The sequence below is a fragment of the Phaseolus vulgaris genome, chromosome 3, assembly GCF_000499845.2.
Source record: "Phaseolus vulgaris cultivar G19833 chromosome 3, P. vulgaris v2.0, whole genome shotgun sequence".
NCBI lineage: Eukaryota > Viridiplantae > Streptophyta > Magnoliopsida > Fabales > Fabaceae > Phaseolus > Phaseolus vulgaris.
In genome coordinates this window covers 33,062,436-33,086,017 of record NC_023757.2, presented here as the reverse complement: position 1 = coordinate 33,086,017, position 23,582 = coordinate 33,062,436, and the positions used below count along the sequence as shown (strand labels likewise).

Here is a 23,582-nt window from a genome sequence, read left to right as displayed (position 1 = left end):
ATAATTAAACATCAATTAAATATAAGATTAAGAAAAATATTAGATTAAATAATGCTGACTTCGCAGTTTATTTTCGAAAACAAACTTTTTCATTTTGAAATTCTCTTATTTATTTCGGCCATTTTGTCCAAATGCAGTAATTGTAATGGACCATTTATATTATTTTTTCCTCCAAAGAATATATTTTATTTATAAATTTAAATCTGTAGAAAAGTATGAGACGTAAGTCCACATTTATGATGTCACAACCACTAAAATATACCAAAACAACAAAAATAAAAAGACAGTATTCATTATACACAAAAACCGACTTAAGTCAATGCCTTATTGGTCAATCTTATCTGTTCAATTGTTTTATATAAAAAAATAATAATAAAAGTTAAACTTTATTTTTTAAACATTTTTTAATATAAATATTAATATATAAGACAAAACAAATAAACATTTTATACCATATTATTAATACAAATCAGTTATCTTAATATTTTTTTAAAACAATCTGAATTATCTTTAATGAAACTTCTCCTAACCTCAGTTACAATATAGTTTAAGTTCATTTAAAAATAAAAGCATTATTAAATACTATAAAAACAAGACAGTGTAGGGGCAAGAGTAAAACACGCGAAAGCCGCCAAGGAATCTGGAAAAATAACTGAAACCTCGTCATTTTCTTGTAATTTTTAATTATAAATATGTTTAAATCTTTCTTTTCTGATAATTTTTTTTTGTTAAAATAAGTTCAATTATTTTATGTAAAAAGTTTGTTGTTGTTCATATAAATATAGGTTTTTTAAAGATAAAAAAAATTATATAAATCACTTTCTTTAAATTTGAAGAATTTATGTTTATTAAATTTATACTACAACAATAGTTTTATGAATAAAGAAGTCGATGTAGGATGATTATAAAGACATCTTTCTCTCTCTTTCCATCTATAAAATTTATTGTGGTTTTATTCATATTAAGTTGAAGGCCATAGAAACACTAGTACGCAGCATAGTCAATCTTATTAAGCTTTGAATGGTTGAATGTGGAAGGAAGGTGTTGAGCCAAGAAGGCATGAATTAGGAAAGAAGCAGCAGCAACTTTTCTTGTTCAACACCTGTCAAATGCAAGCACACTCTCTTTCTTAATTATTTTCTGTTCCTTTCTTCCTTCTCACCACTACCATTCCTTGCCTCTCTTCAAAGGCCAGTATCACTTTAATTTTCTCCTTTTTCTTTAATTCTCTCTTTCATTTTTTAAAGGGTGTTCCAGTTTTCCCTCTGATGCAGAAAAAAAGTTTTTTTTTTTTTGGGTTTTTGTCCTTGATCCAATTTTATTCTTTCTCGATGGTTTGGTAGATTCAGGGATTTTCCTTTCTTTTGGTCGCTGCCCATTATCTTTGTTGGCATGTTCTTTACATGTGTTTCTTGTATGAATTAAAAATTCAATATTTTATGTTATGCAAGCTGCAACTCTGAATTGCGGTGGATTTCAATTGCGGTGTATTGTTTTTTAATTAAGAAGTTTGTGGTTTTAGACGAACAGTTTTGTTGATTCGAATATTGCTTAGGTCTCATACATGGTTCTACTCGGAACCAAGAACAAAGGTTGTTTTCGTGACATAAGTATAATTTCCCAGTTTCTCCGAATTACTGGAAAAAAAGCTGAAGATTATGTATGGATTTTGTGAAAAACATCAGATATTTCTCAGAATATGGGAGACCTCGCTTCCCTATTCTGATTTGTGAGTGGCAGGTTTGTTGAAATATTCTGAAGACTTCCTGAGCTTCAAAGTTGTCAAACCAATATGCTCTTATTGTGAAAGATTTACTTTTTTTTTAGTGAAAACATGCTGGTTTCACAACTCACTTCTTTTTATCTAACATGCTACATTTTACCGAACAGGGATTTTGAGTGTTATCTGAATTTCTGGAGGCCTGAGAGTGCAAATTATCTCCACAACCGATGGATAAAGGTACCTAATGTTTTTGCCGTTATCAACCAACTAACATCAATGGTATAAGTAGAATTGAAAATGTTTTAAAGTGAATTATTTATCTCTTCCTTTCAATATGCCCAAGCAGTACATCTTACCTTGACTTGTCTATTCTGACATACACACTGATCCTTGTTATCACATACATACATTGCCACGAGAACTTGTGCAAACAACTTTTACTGAACAATACTTGTGTTAGCTCCGGTGTGAATGGCAGGATTACAATTTTTAATATCTGCTCAGCTTGATTTACGGCCTCGCCACATAGTTTATCATTGTTTTGATAATTGAACTATTAGGTTTTTGGATTCTAAATGTCAGAGTTAGAATTACATTATCATTATGTTTGACATCTAGCTATGAAAAAACTACCAAAAGCATGGAAGAGTTTCATTATATATTTTGTTTCTTATGGCCAGATTGTGAGAATGAATTTCCATCTAATAATTTTCATGGAAAGGCAACATGCATTCTGTCATCATGCACCAACATAGGTTTTTAAGGTAGATCGTAGTCACTCAGTTTTCATTCGTTTGGGTTTCATTCATAACAGTCTTCCTTTTAGGTTCTAGCTCCTATGAGTTCACTTATTTGGGTTTTTAGTTATTGCAATTAACATCTTGGTTCCTATATTTTAAACTCATTTGGATTTTAGACCCTTTAGTTATGTATTAATACAAGTAAATACCAACAAAATGGAAAAATACTAGTTTCTTAGATAGGAATTAACAATAATCATCTTCTAATCCAAGTCTTCATCATTATTATTACATCTATAAATTTCACATTTGCTGCACTAAACTGTTCTGCTACAACAACCCTGTGAAAGGACTTCATACTGCTATAGCGCTATTTAAAACCCTAATTATGGTACCGGCCTCTAAGGTACCAAAACCTTTGTGGTTGAATATAAAGACAATATCCCCATAAAGAATATATTGTTATGGTAATGCTTATAGAACGTTATCAAGATCGTCTGATGCAATGCCAGCGATCTTGTACTGCAAGAAATATCATCTAACACCAGACCGATTGTCTAGCGTGAATGATTGCCTATGATGGAGCGTTTACCATGAATCGTCTAGCACGAGCGACAACTATGGTTCGTCTAACATGAAACTGAGCTTCTACCGTGATGAAACAATGGCGAAAGAAGAAATATAGGCACATAGCACGAAGATACAAAAAAAGGAAGCCTGAACAGTAGGACTTCAGCAAGATTGAGATTAAGAGAGGAATACAAGAATGTTAAAAAGTATATGTTCTGTTCTACCCAAACAGAGGAATCAACCTTGCTTTATATAGCAAGTTGATTCATAACCCCTAACCATACAGCCTAGTCAATTATATACAAGGACTAAGAGCTAAATGAATGAAAACTATAGGGTTCAAAATCTCGTTTAAACCTAAATCAAATTATCAAGGAAAGCATGGTTTTCCATAGGAACAAACTTTGCTACCTCCACTTTGCATGTTAATATGTTTGTAGAATATAACTGCATTTATGATGTAAATAGGGTAATTTGAAACTCAGGAAGAGTCAATGCACTTGCTTGCCATGAAACGAGATTTTTGTTGTTGTTGCAGATGCTAGGGCGGAAGAGACTGTTGATTTGCGAACCAATGTGGAGTTAGTGAGATCAGTCTCTGATAATAAGCACCATGATCTTTTAAGGCCATCTGCTCGGAACTATTCAAGAGGTAAAATTATTAATCATGTCTATATATTGGAAGGCAAAAAACATATAATTCTTCTACTTGTTTCCAATTTTTCTATTATAATTTTATTTTTCATAATTTTATTTTATAAAAACTAATTATCAAATAGGATCTGCTAGAACACATGGATTAGTATATGATGATGGCACCAATGCCTTCTATAATTTTCCATTTATTTTTTAATTGGGATGGGATACGGCTAGGGATATATGTTGCTGAATAACATATCTTACTCTAGCACATCTATTGTTCTAAATGTAACCAATTTGGGAAAAATAAATTGTTTGTCTTTTCCCTTTTCCCTTTTCCCTTTTCCCTTGCAACAGTTACATATCAGCTCCTCTTTACATAATTGATGAATGAAACTGTCCGTTTTTTCTGCATTCTGTTTCCAGTGACTTTTGATTTTTATTTCTATTAGATCTATATAGAATTATTATAATTTCCTTCTGAACCTTACCCTTTACTAGAGTTTAGAGAACTATGTATAAATTTTGGCCAAGCATCTAATCTTCTTTAAGAAAGAAGGTCAATAACAGTGATATGATTCATGTGGAAGAGACCCAAGGAGGCACGGATTCAATCCATGAAGAAGATGAACAGTACCATAACAAACAAGGTTATGAGAAGCCTAATAGAAAGAAGAAAAAGCCCATTTTATCCTTACGCTTATCCTCATTAATAACATAATCTTCCATCCAATTGGGCTTCTCATGACCTTGTTTGCTATGGTACTGTTCATCTTCTTCATGGATTGAATCTGTGCCTTCTTGGGTCTCCTCCACATGAATCATATCAAACCGGTTCAGGGATGACAAGTTCAGTGATAATGTTCTGTATTAGCTAAATAAAGACAACTGCACAAATCGAAGTTTCTTTTTCATAGTTGTCTCTTGATCTCATACGCAATTTTCTTCTCCTGAAATATTAACAAATTTTATGGGCATGGCAGGACAAGCAACTGATGCAGGTGGCCATGGAAAGGGAAAGTATGCCTTAATTAGAGACCCAGAGGACTTTCAAACTGGAATTTATGATAAGCCCCTTCCATTTTATGGATGTGGAATCGGATGGTTCTCGTAAGTAATTTTAATCAACTTTCTTTCCCAATTTCCTTGGCTTGTCTCATGGCTTTGCTTGTTAAAAAATGGCAGATTTCTTTTTGGGTTTCTATGCCCTCCTATGTGGTTCTACGCTACAATTCTCTATTTTGGAAATCACTACAGAAAGGATCCCAGGGAACGAGCAGGGCTGGGAGCCTCCGCAATTGCTGTAATATTCTCCCTTCCTCTCTACTATTGGTGTATATTTGTCTCTTGTTCATGCATAAAGTTGCTTATGTTAATCACAATGTTGTGCACTGGAATAAAGTCACTCTGTCATAAAGGATTGGTTTGGGAATGGTAGTTACATACCTGACTCAACTTGGATCAAGCTGAAATAAAAGAAACCTCTAGAAACTCCAGTTTACTTGGATAAAACACTTTTCTTGAAATTGAATTATAGAAGTAAACAAACCGAGTAACATGGATTAAGTTCATTCAATCGTTTGAAGATATCTTTCAATGCTACCGGCATCTAGTAACAGCTCAAAATATTTCATTTCATTGAATGTTTTTTCAATACGTGCCACAACCAATAATTGTAACTTGTGATATATGCCATCGTAATGGAAATGTAAACCAATCAAACTATAACTTGATCGTGCATAATGAGCTGTACCAGTTATAAAATTGAGGATTGCTCTTCAATATGATTGTAGTTGTTCTTTTGCCATGTAAGTTCGTTTTCTGCATTGCAGATATTATGTATTATTGCTTTTACTATGCTTGATTGTTGTCTAATTGGCGTGGTGATCAACTTGCAGGCATTGGTGTGCTCTGTACTGTTGCTGATAATTTTTGGAGTAATTCTTGTGTTTAAATTACGGTTCCTGTATTTATAATTCACATGCGAAGGTGAGAAATAGAGAAGCAAAAGCATTTGGAAGCAATTCTGGCGTGATATTAGAAACAATTGGACATATGATGTATATATAAGAACTTCAAAAGATGCAAAAAAGCCTGCTTGTTGTTTGTGAAGTAATTCACAGCAACAAATCTGTCAGTTATACCATAAGTTGAGAAAAGAGGATGTGTCATCCCTTATTTCATTATTTTTCGAATTGATTTATACTTCAAAAGAAATATTTTGACGAGTGTTTATGAATATTCCAAAATCCTTATTAATTTTAATTTATTTTTTAACCTTTGGGATGCAGAAGTGTTGTATATGTTCTAGATAAGAAAAGTGCAAGGCTGCCACAGGTAGAAAACTAACTCAAGATCGCTGATACATTTTTAGGCTTTACTGTCATGTTGAACAGTAAAACATGGAAACTTTTGGGTCTATAACTTCTGTTAACGAAATATATATTTTCTTTGCTCAGCATCTCAAAAGAATTAAAAATATATATTTCTTTTAAATTAAGCAAAAATAAACATGGAAATACATCCTCCCGTTTAAAAATTAAACATATCTTTTCATGTAAAAAAATTGTATTCATTTTTTATAGATATTAAATAGGTTAAAATTAGTGACTGTTTGTTAGGAAAATAAAAGAAGAATCTCCAGTTAACAAGATCAAGTGCAATTTTGACAATAAAGAGTGGTAGCTAGCTTCAAAACCACTAGCAAGAAATCAGCATACCATTTCATTCAGTGGGAAGGTGGAGAAGTTGCCACTCTTAAAAACTAATTACGAATTATTTGTACATCAAACAAGATCTTAATAGATGCTGGCAAAAGAGCAGTACTAAATATAATTATTCTACTACATTTAGATTCTACTTATTTTAAATATGGCAGTTTCTTCCTGCACCCCTACATTTTTCTTCCTGCACCCCCACAATGTAATGCAAAGACAATAATATCCCTTCTATTTTTTAAAAACCCCAAAATACACATAAAATCCACACTGCTCTTTCTTCTTCCGGACAATGCAATTCGGTAATTTTACAGAATGAGAAATCCGCATTTATTTTTTTGCATTCCAGATTGGAAAATCCATAAATATTTTGGATTGATGAATCCGGTAATCTTCCGGATCCATCAATCCGTAACAAAAATTAGACTTCCAGATTCAGCAATCCGAAAATCAATAAGTTGCTTTCGAAACAAGGTGAAGGTCAGTTTTGGGATTTACAAAATTGTGGGGGTGCAGGAAGAAAAACGTGGGGGTGCAGGAAGAAGAAGCCTTTAAATATAAGACAACCTCTTACGACAACTCTTGCTACCTTATTTACAAGAATGTTATGGGAATTTGTTCTTAAACATAAGAAAAAACACGTACAAATTCTAAAAATTCAAAAATAAAGTATGTTCAATCGTAACAATATATAAGATAGAGTGTAAATAAAATTCTCAAACCAAGGAAGATCTAGGTACTGAATATTCGCAGTCTACAAGTATAAACACACTTAATCTAAATGAAACTTGCTTCCTTCAATTAAAGAGTACATATTGAAAAGTAAAACTTGATTATTAAACTCGTCTTGAAAAGAATTCTTATAGGATAATATATAATTACGTTTTCCAGATTCTACAACTAATTGCTTGTAATTCAACAAACCAAAAAAAATCTCAGCCTTGATATTTTCTTTGGATTTTCTACAAGCTAATAATTGAATATTTGCATAAAGCAACAACAATGTACTTGTTCACAAAATTTTTCTATATGGAGATCTTCATGAATGAATGTCTACCAAGCAGCAAGAGAATTACGAAAAATTGCAGGACTCCTAGTCATAAGAAGAACCCTAACTAGAGTGGTCAATCTTTGGCCATCAATCGCACATACTTGTTCTCGACCGCAAATCTGGAGCTGGAATTGATCTGTCCACAATTTTTTTCATGAGAAAACCAATATTTATTATTTTTAAAGGATTAGTTAACCAAAACATAACCATTTTATCGGCTTACCTTCTTCTCAAGCTCCTCACTCAATTCAGTTTCATCCACTGCAATGCCAGATTCCTGGAGTGCTTTGAGGACAACTTTTCTAAGTTTCTTCATCTTCAAAATTCCATCAGGATGCTGCCACAAACATAAAAATAAGCACATTTAAGTACACTAAGGAAATTAGACGTATAGACCAATATTCAAAAATACAAATTTTGAGTAAAATCATTATAGATGGCAATGCCATAGCAGCTCTAATTAAATCCGTCTAAAACTCTCATCTATTTTATCCATCTTATGCTCACAGTGTACAAAAATATAACCTCACATAAATCAAAGCACAATACAAGAAAGGATGCCATTCTGAAATTCAAAATACGTACAGATTTCAAGGCTGATTTAATAAATTTCTTCCACTTTATTTTATTCTTGACAGCACTTGTACAGTGAGGTTTTAACATCCCTTCTTTCTTCAAATTGCTCTCTCCTGTTGCTTTTTCACCCTGAATTACTTCTCCATTTCCCATATCAACTAAAGTGTTATTTTTGCTTTTTTTAACAAGGTCATCCTCCAATGCTTCAAGTTTCCTCTTTTTCTTTGCTGAAGAAATTTCATTCCCTGGTCTTGAATCATTTTCTGTAGAAGACTTCTGCAATTTTGGCAGCTCGACATTTTTGTCATCTCTCGCCTCATCATTAGGACCAGTCTCCACAACAGCCTTAGCATCATCAGTGGCATATTTATCTTCCTGGATTGGTTGCTGCTTTGAAGCATGGAATGCTCTCGCCTTTGCCCTGTGCTTCTTTCCATCAGCATGGAGAAGAAGTGCTTGCTTACTTGTAGCTTTTGTATTGCAAAGACTGCAGAGTATAAGAAAAAAAAATTCTTGAAGATTCTCGATACAACAGCCAGGCACAACTCATTACTATAATATAGTTTTATAAAGAATGTCTCAGACTCTCAGATAATAAGCCATTTTTGGCAGTTGACTATTTTTTTATGTTCACAATCTACACTATTGAGAATGGAGAAACCGAGAAAGCATATGAAGAACTTCAGGTTTACTTAGACCACAGCCAAGCTAACATGGTTACAAAATATTCAGTTACCCTATTTTAAGCTGATAACATAAAATATAGAATCAATATAATTGATCCTAATATCAGCAATTACTATATCAATACGATTCTATCATATGTACCAGATTCTAACATATACGTTTAAAAGAAGGGAAGGGGGAGTGAACAATGTACAGGCAGTGCAGCATATTCACATCAAGTAGACAACACCAACCAAAAGAACAAAGATGTTCTGAACTTTACTAGCATACATTTTCACAAGATTTATATCAACACAGACTTGCCTTGCAGGCTAAAAGTCAATCAACACTAACATCAGTATTCCTGAAGATATCTTAATAGATAGGATTATAATCCTACGTTAAACTTATACACTGAACTCTCCCTCTTGCATAAGGATGACAAATTCAGACTCAATAGGTATCCACAAGCATTACCCACAATATATATGTTATGGATAAACCCATAAAACTGTCTGCATGTATTTTAAAATTCAATCCTGCCCAAACCAACATAATATATCTGCAATGCAATATCTTGTAAGTAGGATATGAAGGTATTACACTTTTTAACAAATAACTTCATTTTAAATGTTTTATTATTAAGAGTTAGATCATCTTTGAGTTGATCCGTGTACTTAACTCTTGGTTAATACTCTTTCATATTGACTTCTCATCATTAATGTTAGTACTATGATAGATATGTTTGATTAGTTTGTCAAAATAAAAACATTAAAGGATTCGAGTTAACCAAATATATGTATTGGAATTTGGATTGGAACGGTATATAAAACCCCAATAGAAAATGGTACGTTATTGAAGTTGCTACCTGCACAAGTAGGGACTTGGGTATTGTAGTACCCTACTCATTGTCATTCTTACCCTTGTATACTTCAGTAATAAAAGGCATATCATGCACATTGAACTCAGTGCCATTTTACAGACATTATTTACACTACAAAAAGATAAACCACAACCTTTATGATCTAGGAAACCCGTAAGACATGATACAGAAACTAGACGGCAAGGAGTAAGAACATAGAAGTCTGAATCTCATAACTTTATAAAATGTGTAAGCAGAATCTTGATTGACACTGACTCTGTAATGTAAACACACAGACTACTACCATGGTACTAGGAACCCATTAGATTACATACCTACAAAACCAAGGAGGCCGCTCAGATAACCCCACATTAATATCAACTTCAGGCCTTTGTTTGTTATCCTTGTTAGGCGTGGCAGTTGCAGCACTCAAAGTTTTTCCTTGGCCTTTTGGACCATACTTTTCCTGGAAATCAAAGTAAAAGTAGAAGGTGTATAGAAAATAAGATATATATTTTCAAGACAAATGAAAATCCATATGCTACCAAAATATCTAAACAACATGAATACAAATTTGACTCCTCTGAAGGAAAGTGCATAAAAGCCCCCCCTCCCTTTAGATTAAAATTCTGATTCCAAGACCATCACAACAATGATAGAAATGTTTGAAAATCATCAGTGAGAGGAAACTTTCAAGAAGCTTCTCTAGCCAGATTAAACAACAACAAAAATCCATTTACTGATTGAAAAAAAAAAAAAAAAAGTACGCACGTGACTCATGCATCATGTTCACAAATCATATTGAACAAAAACGAGACAGGGGGACGATCCATTAAGAAGAAAGTGAAAACAAATGAGAGACTCACAGCTTCTGTAATGCACTGTGTGTGATCCTGAACGGTGTCACGCCCAAATATTTCCCCACAGTCAATGCACGACAACTGCATAACACACAAAAATTCAACAGAAAAAGAATGAGCATTACAAATCGCAACACATTGTGAAGGGAAATTCATGAAAAGTGGGATTGAATGAGAACTTTGTAAGCAGAGCAAGTCCGAAAGTGACCCGACAACTTGGGTTTTTTGAGGTTGTCTCCACAATCTTCGCATTGAAACCAAACCATATCTGAGATTTAACTTTAAGGGTTGCGATGCTTTGGTACCAAGAACAGGCGAGGATGTTGGTTCTGTTCTGCAATTTCTGGGGTTTAAGAACAGGCTAGGGTTCTCCCTGTGGCTCCAATTATAAATGTACCCTTTTTCTGTGCCCTACTTCCAAATAGTTTATGTTTATTATTTTATTTACCACCTTCAAAATGAGAAATTGAAAAAACAAATTGTGTACTTCGAAAAAAAAAATCTTAACCATGATTTTCTTTATAGGCTTCTTAACCATGGTTATCTCGTATTTATAAGATTTTCTTTCAATTAAACCCTTTTAAAAAAAAAGTCAAAATAAATTAAAGCCAACTTTATTTACCAAACTTGTCTAGTGTCAACTATCAGGGTTGAAAGATCAATTCGAATTTAGTTTTTCAAAAACTAAATTCCTAGTAATTATCTTTTTTCTAAAAATTAAAAATAAGAGTTTAAAATTATTAATAAAAATAAAATAATTAACAGTAAAATTATGCTTATGTTTAGTTTTATGACTTTTAAATAATGAATTAAATAAAAATAATAATTTAAATAGTAAAATAAAAACAATTCCATAAAAAAAATATTGATTGATTTTGTTTAATTTAGATATTATTATAAATAAGTGATATTAAAATTTAATAAAACAAATAAAAATGTAAAAATTATATTTATGATTATTTATCATGTAAATTTAAAATTAATATTTTTATTTTATTTTTAAATGAAATAGAGAGTAGAAAAACCTTACAAAATTAAAGAGTAGCTTAAAATTAAAATTCATATTTATATTTTGTTTTCGGTTGTTTAATATTGAATTATATTTAAAATAGTTCGAATAAGAAAAAAAAATATAATGAATAAAAAATTATATTAGAAGAGTAATTAAAAATAATATTTATTAACTAAATTATTTAACGATAAAATTTTAATTAATAGATTTATATGAATTGAAATAATTTAGTAATATTAAAACAAAAATAATTTTAATAAATTTTATATAAAATATTTAAATGATATAGTAACAGTTTAAATTAATAAAATTTTAAGAAAGTGTGGGATTAGGAAAAAAAGTTAAACATTATGCACATTAGTAGTAACAACTAAAATTAAGTTTAAAAATAAAATATAAAATATCATATAAATTAATATAACATATTTTAAATTATAGTTATGATGCAAACTAGTATTTAAATAATTATTTACATAAAAATTTGTATAAAATAAATTGATATGGTGATAATTAGTATTAAGTTGAAATATTTTTTGTAATGATTATTAATAAAAAAATATTTTATTAATTGAAAGTGCGTATTTTTAATTACTTTTGTATAACTTAATTCAATGATGTAAAAATACGTGTTGATTTATATGACAGTTAAGTGATTTGAAAGTATAAGTGAAAAACAAAAATTTTGAAGAAGTGAAGGGATTTATAAGTAAATGAATTGTTGACTTTATTGTTGATTGTGTAACTGGAATATATTGCATTAATTAAAGTAATGTTGTAATATCGTATGTAAACAAAATAGACAATAAATAAGTTAGTTTTGGAGAGGGTATGTTATTTCACATGGAGACGATTGAAATACACTAGTTTATAATGGTGATATAACGAATACAATTTTAAAATTATTTCATTTCATTTTAACAAGAAGTTGTTTCTCCTCCCAATTATAATTTGGTGCATGATTGTATAGTATTATCACTCATTCCACAAAACCTACAATAAATTGATGTTTGTTACAAAACTTAATATGTAAGTTAAAAAAATAGAAATTAAAGCTATTCTTTAACTTTTATGTTACTCCATTCACACACTAGGGATACGAAAATTTGGGATTGGGAATAGAAATAGGTGTCATGTGTGACATTTGATACCTGCCCACAGTTATAATAGTGATGCACAATCACATTGTTGTTTTTGCTTTGACATTTATTTTTCTTCACAATTCCTTGTACAATGTAGTTAACAAGTAGAAAAAATTCCAGTTGCAGTGCATGCTTATGCGATGTTAGTCAAAATGGGTAAGTACACATGATAAATTTTTATGTTTGTTTTACAAGCATCAATACTCCTTTAATCAAATATGGGATGTACATCCCACAATGGGTTTGTAATCATTCTTTCACTAGTTCGTCACCAAGTGACAACATATTTTCCCTAAGTCATTTTAATTTTTTCTTAAGTCATTTTAATTTAAATTGCGAATCTATGGATAAATACATTTTTAATTGTTGCGACACTGAAATATTGTCACACGTTTCTTCTCAATCAAATATTATATGATCAATGATTGGTAATTATTCAACTTTGAGTAATTCACATGTATGAGTCTTTTATCTTTTTACTCATTTGAATCTTAATTAAAGTCTTTCATTATCTAAACTTTTCGAATGACTTGTCGTTATTCTTAACAATGTAAACTCACAACTTTTTGAAAATTTATTAACTTTTATGGTTCATAAAATAATTTGAATGTAATCAATAATACTTTTTATATGATGAAGAGTAGTGAGAAATAATAAAATTATAAAATTATAATGTTGTTCTTTTCCAACAACTTCTACTCCACAATTGTCTTAAACTCCTTTTTATTGATACAAGAAATTCATGACAAAGACTTTGAGATTCAAACACTTTAGAAACTACAATTTTTTACATAGAGTAATTCCTTGAAGTAAAAACAAACTATATATCATTTTTTCCTTCATCATTACTATTAAGCCCTTGTTGACATTTAAAACTCCACTTTTAGTCATATACTCATAGCCTTGTGCATCAAACATGCTAAGATAAATTGAATTTATCTTAACTTCAAGTGTATGTCTTACTTCTTACAACGTCTTAATTTCTTCCATGTGCAAGTTTTAACTTCATGACACCTATTCCAATCACTCTACATGTTTTGTTAGCTCTTAATAGCATATGCCCTCCATGGTTTTCAATGTAAGAGATAAACTATTTTTAATTAAGGCACGCTTGGAATAAACATTTAAAGTAAAAACTCATTTTAAATTGGTCTTTTCTTCTTATCACACACAACTTCAACACTTTCGTATCCTTTTGAAATTGAACCTACATCACCTTTTTTATTCCCTTGTTCTTATTATTTATTTTCTTTTGTATTCAAAACCTCATTTCTTGAAATGTTCTTCACTCCCACAAACAAAACACTTATTTTCTTGTATTTCTTAAATTATGATCTCAATCTCTTGTTGTTCTTGAATTTTATCTTTTCTTATATATGGTACAGCCTGTCACTTGTTTAATCTCCTCAAACCTTTTCTTCAATTTCCAAAAAAAACCAACACATCCAATGACTATGAATCTTTGCAATAGATGAGTGTGTCTCCAAAGTTATCAAATTCACTCGGTAATGACTTTATCAACAATAATGTTTGACCTTCACCAACATCCTTATTCAATATTCTTTGATGAATTTTGTTGAAATCATCTAACTATACTTTAATGCTTTTCATTATCTTTTACAATCACAATTTTTTTTTCAAATATAATTGACCAATGATTTTATCATATATAGGAACTGTCTAATTTGAATCTAATAGTAACATCAATTTTCTCCCTTTTAGACTTTCATCGAAACCTTGTTACCAAGAGACCAAAACAAAGCACCATAAGCTTTGTGAAGAACATTATTCTTTCTCTTCTTTAGTCAATATAGTAGATTTTCTTTTTCTATAAAAACCTTCTTTAACCTTGTTAAATCAAATAATCTTCTTTTTTTTCAAAAACTCAAATTATTATTGTCTATACAACCTTCTTAGTATCATACTTTATATAATCCATATTTGATTCACAAATGAAATACTAACTCTAATTTGAATTAGGGATGCCTAAACTTTATTAAGACAAATTATTAATTTTTTTTATAAAAGAGTTAAAACAAAATGAAAAAGAGGTTATAGTAAGAAGGGGAGAATTTGTTTTTTTCATAAATAAGATCCAACATATGGTATTATCATCATGCAGAGAGTGTGGAATATTAAACAATTAGCTTTCATAGGCAATTAACTTTTACCTAATTGCCAAAGTGATATACTTTCAAGCCACAAATAACATATATTTAGATTGTTCCTACCGAAAATGAACTTGGGAAGTGTAACTCAACGAGGACAGGGTGTTCCTCAAGTAACAAACTTTCCGTTGGTCACCGATAAGAGGGAAGATCCACCTGAAAAATACTCTCCGATGCTAAGTCACTAGGAGCACAAAAATGATAAGTTCTTAACAATAAGGCAGTTGAGAGTATGAGATAAGATATATCATAGTTTCTGAATAATAGATATTTATGATATCTTAGGTGGTTACCTTTAGGTTAACCATATGATTGTCATTCATTGCTCAATAAATAGTTATTCGATATTAAATACCGATTGAATAGACCGTTTTGTTAATAATAATAGTTGAAAACAATGAAGCCTTAATTAAGAAATGCATATAATCACCAATTAAGGTTAATTTTTTTTTGCCAAAAACAAAATTGATTGTAATGCAAAAGATACCGGAAAAATGGTTAAGATAACGAGAATAATAGTGACCACAGAGTATCGACCCTGTTTTTCTAACATTTTTTTGTGCGATTAAGTTAAATTTATTCAAAATAATTCATTTTGTTGGATCTTATTTCTAAAATTAATTATTTTAATGAATAAAAAAAGTGGTGAACCGAAAGTGTGAGTAGCAATGAGCATCACGAATGCAAAAAGAATCAACAAAAAGAGGCAGTAAGCAATAAAGGTTATGAAATTGGGCCCATGACTAACAAGAGAAGGCCCATGAGAGTCAAGCAGAGTTGAAGTAAAGTCCACAGCAGATGTGAAGTGAGAAAAGAGAAAAGCATAAGCGTAACAGAGAATAGCAGAGCAGAGAGTAGAATTGAGTTCAGTTGAGTTTAGCAGAAAATTAGGATGAAGCTGGGTGGAATCAAATCGGTGGAGAACGCGCACGATGATTCCGTCTGGGCGGTCACATGGGTACCCGCAACCGCCAACCGCCCACCGCTCCTCCTAACCGGTTCCCTCGATGAGACCGTCAGGCTCTGGCGATCCGATGACCTCCTTTTGGACCGCACCAACACCGGCCACTGCCTCGGCGTCGCCTCCGTCGCCGCCCACCCCCTAGGCTCCCTCGCCGCCTCCTCTTCCCTCGACAGCTTCGTCCGCGTCTTCGATGTCGATTCCAACGCCACCGTCGCCACCCTCGAGGCCCCTCCCTCCGAAGTCTGGCAAATGCGCTTCGATCCCAAGGTATAGTATTTTCTTTCTCTTGACCTTATGCAATTATCTCAAACTAGCCCGTGCCTTATTCGTTACGCCTGACCTCTCGTTATTGTTTAAACCTAAAACACTGAACAACGGAAAATTCATCAACTGAGAAGAGAACCTGTTGTGTGTGAAAATGCTATACTGGTTTGTCTTTCATGAAGACTCTTGATTAGTTCTGATGTTGAAATATCATAGAGAACTGGGATTTGTGATTAATTATTGTTTTAATTCTGATGGCACGTGCTTTATGAACCCTAAGTAAAACAAATCTGTATGTTAGGTCTGGGCTCGAATTATATTTACATTCGAAATGATTCTCGTATTGACTTATACATGTTTGTTACTGATGATTGTTGAAACTTATGATCAAGATGTGGTGGAATGTTCTTAATCAACATTTTGCATTCTTAAAAGTTTTCTGGAGCCGGGGTTTTATTTCCTACCCAGCCACTTTTTTAAGATATTTTGTTGGAATGGGCTTATTAAATCTATAAAAAAAAAGAGTAGAAACTGCCCGTGTTATATTAATTTTCCTTACATAAGAGCTATTTAGTGCAAAATTTACACTAAAAGCGATAAAACTGTTTATTTGGAGAGAAGGTCTTGCATACTACCCTTCCACTTTTTAAGATATTCGATGAGAATGGGATCATACAAAAAATTTAGTTCAAAGAAATTTATACAAAAAAATGTCAAAACAGGCTTTTTGGAGAGAAGGTTTTTATCCTACCCAGTCTCTTTTTAAAGATATTTCGTGGGAATGGCCCAAAACAAGTAGAAACTTCCCCTTTTACATGATTATATTAGAATAAAGTTGCTGGCTGAAGTAGAAAAATTTCACTTCCAATGAAAACTCTTCATGTTTTATTTAATAATGGCTTTTGGCTCTATTGTGTTTTCTCCTTTTCTTGCGATATCGTATAATATGATGCGATTCTCTATCCCGTGACATGAATCGCTGCAACAACTTTTTTCGCTCCTGAATAGATCCTGTATTGTTCTAGTCACAATCAGAATCTCATGAATCAATCTACTGGATTTCTTTGCGTCAATCTGAGCAGAGAGGCAAAATGGTCATTCTTTTTCCTCCGGGCATGTCCGCTTATTATTTTACCTTCTCTTCACCCCACTCATCCATAATCTCTCTTCTCCACTGGTCACTCACTTATCTCTGTCTTTTCCTCATGTCTACTTAATAAACTATAAATGTTGATGGTCCCTTAAATTATGCAGTAGCAGCAACAACACTTGTTTTTTTGAGGACTATAATGCAAAATTTGTTTAGTAGCATATCCATTGTTATAGGAATTTTATGTAGCAACCACAGTGTTTTTTTGGTGGTTGTGTTTGCTGAAATTATGCACAGCATAAATGCACGTACAGCCACTCTTTTTTATTATGTAGCTGTCATTAATTGCATCTTTGCATGTTTATATGTCTTATATTAAAGTATATGTTATGTTTCTTATTGTTAACAATTTACTAATTGAAAAAATAGCCTCTCCGATACTTTATCTGGATTCAACTACCATGATAGCTAGGTTTCCCAATTGTTGCATGCGTGTTAAAATGGACTCTTGTATTATTTTAGTCAGTACTAGTGCATTGGCAATTTTTGCATACTTAATTTCTACTTGACATGATTTTATTCATCAACTTATAATTGTACTAACTGCATGTTATATAATTATATTTTCATTTCTCTTGGTTTTTTATTTCTGTGTAAGACTACTATCATGTTCAATGTTACGAAGTTTGTCACATGGACGATCTTGATTATTTTGAAGTTTGCACATGTTTGATTCTGCAGTCATGGTAAATGTTTTTCAACGTATACTGTCTCCCTAGGGTCATTTGTTAGTTGTTAAAGTTAAAATGAGGTGAGAAACTCTAGGATCAGTTTTATGTGGAACATTTATGAGAAAAATAATCCACCTAATTTTGGTCAGCATTCTTGAAGGATGTATGAAATTATTATAAGCATGAAATCTCAATCCCCAAATAGTCCAGTATTACATAAAGGGACTAGTTCAACTCCCCAATTTATACTACTAAGATTATCTGTGGTTTGTGCTGTTTATTCTCTGTAGCATGTTCCCTTCCCCTTCTATGGAAATTGTAACCATTCCACTATGAATTTGGATTTGCAATAAAGCAGAAATCATTCATTGCCTAGTGATAACGAAAATGGGCATTTCATCCCAAGTCTAAAAAATTATCCTTTTTACCAAACAATAATTGTTTAATCATCCATAGTTTCCTACCTTCAGGGTGCCATTCTAGCGGTTGCCGGTGGGGGTAGTGCATCAGTCAAGCTTTGGGACACTTCTACATGGGAACTTGTTGCCACCTTATCAATTCCCCGTCCAGAAGGACCCAAGCCCACAGACAAGAGTGGCAGCAAGAAATTTGTGCTGTCAGTTGCATGGAGTCCTGATGGGAAACGACTTGCCTGTGGTTCAATGGATGGCACAATTTCTGTTTTTGATGTTCCACGTGCCAAATTTTTACATCACCTTGAAGGTCACTTCATGGCTGTGCGGTCTCTGGTTTATTCTCCTTATGATCCAAGGGTACTGTTTACAGCTTCGGACGATGGTAACATCCACATGTATGATGCAGAGGGTAAAGCTTTAGTTGGGACCATGTCAGGTCACTCTAGTTGGGTATTGTGTGTGGATGTGAGCCCAGATGGGGCGGCCATTGCCACAGGTTCAAGTGATAGATCTGTAAGGCTGTGGGATCTTAGCATGAGGGCATCTGTGCAGACGATGAGCAACCATACAGACCAGGTATGGGGTGTGGCTTTTAGACCACCTGGAGGGAGTGATGCGCGAGGTGGTCGTCTTGCTAGTGTATCTGATGACAAGAGCATTTCCCTGTATGATTATTCCTGATTTAGATATTGCACGCTGTATTTGTACTCTCTGTGGAAGCTTGTTATCTCATTATTGCTTTGTCATTAAATTGATTTTCAATTGTAGGAAATGCATGGTTGTACATGCTGTATCCTTTTTTTCATCTTTTGTTTCCCGTCTTAATTTTTATTGCTTGTTCCATAACAAGCAAAAATAGATGTTCCGACCTAGTTCATCTCGAAACAAAACCAGTCTGCTCAGTCCGAAAGGTTGTATAATATGGAGCAAGATATTTTTATTTATTTTTAGTTAAACTTGGATATTCCTAGGTTGTTTCTGAAGTTAGAGATTAATTTATGGTGATACTAAAATAAAATTATTTTTTATCCAGACAAAAACAAATCTTGCATCTTGAATGCTTGACTTGGGAGATTATGCTTTCACGTCACCCCATATGTTTTGTTTGAATTATACTATGAAATTATTTGGAACTAAGAAAGTTAAAAGAAATTTATTCTCACAAGTCACGGGGATTTCCTTTTCTTTTTCACCAATTTTTTTAAGCTGAAAGACAGCAAGATTATTTAAATGCAGTACTTAATTTTTGGTATAAGTATGTTGATGGAACAATACTTATAAAGCCGTATGGGATCATATCTTCTGCTGATTGTCAGGATGAGAAGTTGTTTGCGTGATCATTACAAAATTGGTCACACGGAGGATAACCACTAACTTGTATAAAAATAAGCTAAGTCGAAAACTAGTCTACATTCAAGAATTTAAATCAATAGTTGGTATCCAGAAAAAACCCAAACATGAAATCTTCCGCGACCTTTTATTTTCGTTTTTTAGTCAAATATATTATTAAGGACGTAATCGTGTTTGACTAAAATAATCAAGCTTTTTTGCAAATAAAAAGATACCAATATTAGCAGTGCAGCGTCGTGGTGTGTGGGCTAAAGAGGAAAAGGAACTAGGCTTTTCAGGGGATATTGTTTCTGGCAAAATACAAAAAAAAAAACAACAACAAAACTATCCATACATATAAAGGCAAAATCCATTGTACAAAATCTAAAACTCAACAGCTAAGCTACTATCAATAGCTTAAATTCAAGATCCATTTGATGTGATTACAGTTGCAACAAACATCTAAAGTCTCTAGTAAAAGTAACAAGCAACTGCTACTATACACAGGGGAGAGTACTATTTTTCCTATTCTTCACTTGCCCTGGTCTTCACTGTGCATGCAAATATGCAATGTGTGAGACAGGAACTCAGAAGCATATTGATGAAATGAAAGCCCTGGAATATACTTGAACGAAATCTTAATCTTAGAAATTCAACAAGGATCAAAAGAGAAGAACAGAAAGATGGTAAAACAGCGTAAGCAGAGAAAGCCGAACCAAGCTTCACTTACTTGGCAGCAGGAGTGGGTTAAGAGTTGTTATAGTTGGGGGATTTGGCATGCAAGAAATCCTTGAGCACATCCATGACAGACCCAAAATCCGCCTTAACAGAAACGGGAGGGTTGGCAAAACGCCCCATCCCAGGAATGGCCCCAGAGTGATAATCAATCTTACTCTGCGCAAACTTCAAGCCATGCGCAGTGCTGACCACCACAACCCTCTCCCCAGCTCCGATAATGCCCGCATTCCTGAGCTTGATGAGAGCCGTGAGAGCGACCCCAGTGTGCGGACATATAAACATGCCAGTAGAATCAGCCTGCGCCATGGCATCCATAAGCTCCTCCTCCGTGGCCTCCTCCACAATCCCCTCCGAATTCCTCAGAGCATACACCGCCCTGTCGATGGAGACAGGGTCACCGATCTGAATCGCAGAAGCAAACGTAGTGTTGGCCTTGACAGCCTTAAAGTCATTCCACCCATTCTTGTAGTACAAATACAAAGGGTTCGCATTCGCAGCCTGAGCGCACACAAGCCTCGGAACCTTCTCCACAAGCCCCAAATCCTTGCACATCTTGAATCCCTTGTAGAACGCATAAATGTTTCCCAGATTGCCACCGGGAACAATCACCCAATCCGGAACCTCCCAGTTGAACTGCTGCAGAATCTCAATCGCCGCGGTTTTCTGCCCCTCCAGCCGCAAACTGTTCAACGAATTCGCCAAATAAATCGGCAATTCCGCGGTTATCTCGCGAATCAGCTTCATGCACCCGTCGAAATCGCTGTCAATGCTCAGCACCAGAGCGCCGTTCGAAACCGGCTGGATTAGCTGCGCGGTCGAGATCTTGTTCGCCGGTAGGAACACGATGGAGGGGATTCCCGCCGACGCGCAGTACGCCGAGAGCGCGGCCGAGGTGTCGCCGGTGGAGGCGCATCCCACGCCGATCACCGGTCGGTTCATCTTGCGTAGACGGTTGACCTGGCTGACGAGCACCGTCATGCCGAGATCCTTGAAGCTTCCGGTGTGGCTGATTCCGCAGTGCTTCACCCACAAATCGTTCATTCCGACGAACTGTTTCCCGAACCGCTCCGCCCAGAAGAGGTTCGAGTTGCCTTCGAAGGCACTCACGATGTCGTCGGGGTCGATTTCCGGTAGAACCCACTCCTTCTTGCTCCACACACCGGACCCGTACGGCCACGTCGTCTTCCCCACGCGCGAGTCAAAGAGCGTCCGCCAGTACGCGCCGTCGAACCTCTTCAGCGCCTCCATGTCGTGGTGCACGTCCAGGAGTCCCCCGGAGCGGCTACGATACACGATTTCGTCGAGCGAGTAGGACTCCGTGGAGTCGAAGCCCGCGTTGAAGGGAACATACTTCGCCGTGAAGTCGTGCGCGTCGGCGGCGCGGTGGCGGCGCGCCTCGTCCTTGATGTTCGGCGGCGGAGGCGAAGGAGGGGAGTGGTTGTTGGTGGTGAGGTGGGAGGAGGAGGGATCGAATGTGGAGGAGGTGCATGACACTAGCGTGGAGGCGCAGCGGTTTTTATTGTTAGGGATTGAAACGGAATGGTTTGGGAGAGTGGAGAAGGAAGGTTTGAACAGAGACGACATCATTTTCCTTATTATCCTTCTTTTTCTGAGATCAGAAACGGAAGCACTTAAGTGAATTCAGTGATGAAATATGAATGGTTCTTATGTTTCTCTTTTTTTTTCTATTTTCTCAAAGAAAAAGAAAAGGGTTTGAAGGAGAATGTTATTCCACCACCCACCTTCATCTGCACGTGTAATTTATGCTCTCTATCGTCATAATTGTGTCTTAGTGACTCATAATAGTCAATAGTAATAATAAAACAATATCATTTGGATTCTTTCTCTGCTGATTCTGTAGTTAGACAGAATCTTCATCAAACAATTGCTTTGGCATCGCTTTTTAAGGAATTTTTTTCCACTGCTTTCGTTCTGAGAACAAACACGTATTCATCAACTTGGGATCAAGAAATTGGGATCAAGAAAAAGGAATCACATCATATCACTAAACTCTTGTTTCGGATTCTTCCTAATCCAACATGTTCATCGTTACAGATCTTATCATAGCGGGTGATATAAATAATTACTTCTAATTAAATTTTATATTTTTAATTAAGTATATCTTATTTTACATTTTTGTTAGGTGTTAAGAAATATTAAATTTTGTGGTTAATAAAAAAATATGTTAAGATTAATATAAATAACATAATTTTTTATTTTGTGGTCAATTATTTCCATGTCATCAATCATATCGTCATCGTCATCGTGACATAGGTAATAGTAAGAATTTTTTGTTATCTAATAATTTTTTTTTTATTGTGACATAGGTGATAGTAAGATTTCTTGTTATCTAATAGTTTTTTTTTATGACGATATTAGATAACAATCACATAACCTAATAAAAAAATTACAGAAATTCAATTGAAAAGACAAAAAAAAAATCAATAGAAATTGAATAATTTATCACAGAAATAAAACTTAATTAAACCTCTAAATAATTATAATGATCAAAATTGGAGTATAGTTGATGATAATGGTAAGAATCAAGATACCCGGATGGGTTACTGGTCAAGTTGATGTATTGTTTCTTAAATCAGTATTTTTTTATTTTTAATTACTAATATAATTTAAATAGTTTATATTTTAAGATTAAATTTTTTATGTACTTTAAGTGAGATGTTCATTTGATATTCATTTGAGTGAGATGTTCTCTTTCAACACTTGTTTAAATTATATTACTTATGTTTAATAATACTTAATGTAGTTTAATTTATTTAAATTTTAAAATTACTTCTTTATCATTACAAATTACTTTAAATTTTATATTTTAAAGTAAATTTTATAACATAAGTTTGTAATTCAAATTTGATAATATTATAATGATAAACTGTTTATTATTTAAAAATTATATAATTATTTATTCGTCCTATAAAGATAGAGATAAGATGTTCTCACTTTTATATGTTATTAGATGATGACGTTGTATATTTATCTAAAATGTTCTCTTTCAAATTAAATCAAGATGTTTTCCTTCAACATTTATTTGAAGGTGAGTATGTTTCTGAAAAGACACTTTAAGTTAGTTGATATATTTTTTACATGTGTAATTAATAAACATCTGCATTATATGTATTGTATTTATAGTATCTTAATGATTTTTTTTAAATGAATCTTTATTAAGTGTCTTAATAACCTTATTGGGTGATTAATGCCTTACACATGAAAGCATCCGCTAGTTATAATCATTTTAGTGGGTCGAAATGTTAATCATTGTTAGGTTATAATGATATTGGTCTTTATTTGTACACTGACCTCCTAGATTTGGTA

General features: G+C 33.4%; 4 protein-coding genes across 7 annotated transcripts; 2 read left to right on the top strand and 2 right to left on the bottom strand.

Annotated features, from left to right (window-relative positions):
- Nucleotides 1-869: 869 nt before the first annotated feature.
- On the top strand, nucleotides 870-5,958 carry LOC137807200 (uncharacterized). Of its 3 annotated transcripts, none has more exons than XM_068607696.1 (6): nucleotides 870-1,190; nucleotides 1,891-1,960; nucleotides 3,572-3,685; nucleotides 4,656-4,782; nucleotides 4,858-4,975; nucleotides 5,571-5,958. In XM_068607696.1, the coding sequence occupies exons 2-6, from the start codon at nucleotides 1,951-1,953 to the stop codon at nucleotides 5,646-5,648; spliced, it is 447 nt and encodes a 148-aa protein (XP_068463797.1). In that variant the 5' UTR covers nucleotides 870-1,190; nucleotides 1,891-1,950; the 3' UTR covers nucleotides 5,649-5,958. The 3 variants fall into 3 exon arrangements, with proteins under 3 accessions (XP_068463797.1, XP_068463799.1, XP_068463798.1); XM_068607698.1 differs by having other exon boundaries at nucleotides 964-1,111; XM_068607697.1 differs by having other exon boundaries at nucleotides 987-1,740.
- A 1,244-nt stretch (nucleotides 5,959-7,202) lies between these two features.
- LOC137807199 (UBP1-associated proteins 1C) lies at nucleotides 7,203-10,832 on the bottom strand. The gene is made up of 6 exons (XM_068607695.1): nucleotides 10,584-10,832; nucleotides 10,411-10,485; nucleotides 9,880-10,010; nucleotides 8,026-8,503; nucleotides 7,664-7,777; nucleotides 7,203-7,576 (listed from the first exon to the last, which is right to left on the bottom strand). The coding sequence occupies exons 1-6, from the start codon at nucleotides 10,668-10,670 to the stop codon at nucleotides 7,514-7,516; spliced, it is 948 nt and encodes a 315-aa protein (XP_068463796.1). The 5' UTR covers nucleotides 10,671-10,832; the 3' UTR covers nucleotides 7,203-7,513.
- Nucleotides 10,833-15,382: 4,550 nt separating this feature from the next.
- Nucleotides 15,383-22,306, bottom strand: LOC137807197 (threonine synthase 1, chloroplastic-like). Of its 2 annotated transcripts, none has more exons than XM_068607692.1 (2): nucleotides 20,248-22,127; nucleotides 15,383-16,054 (listed from the first exon to the last, which is right to left on the bottom strand). In XM_068607692.1, exon 1 carries the CDS (start codon nucleotides 21,840-21,842, stop codon nucleotides 20,265-20,267), a length of 1,578 nt encoding a protein of 525 aa, XP_068463793.1. In that variant the 5' UTR covers nucleotides 21,843-22,127; the 3' UTR covers nucleotides 15,383-16,054; nucleotides 20,248-20,264. The 2 variants fall into 2 exon arrangements, with proteins under 2 accessions (XP_068463793.1, XP_068463794.1); XM_068607693.1 differs by lacking the exon at nucleotides 15,383-16,054 and adding an exon at nucleotides 19,848-20,132 and having other exon boundaries at nucleotides 20,248-22,306.
- LOC137807198 (WD repeat-containing protein VIP3) lies at nucleotides 15,616-18,993 on the top strand. Its single transcript, XM_068607694.1, has 2 exons — nucleotides 15,616-15,954; nucleotides 18,243-18,993. The coding sequence occupies exons 1-2, from the start codon at nucleotides 15,616-15,618 to the stop codon at nucleotides 18,867-18,869; spliced, it is 966 nt and encodes a 321-aa protein (XP_068463795.1). The 3' UTR covers nucleotides 18,870-18,993.
- Nucleotides 22,307-23,582: the final 1,276 nt, after the last annotated feature.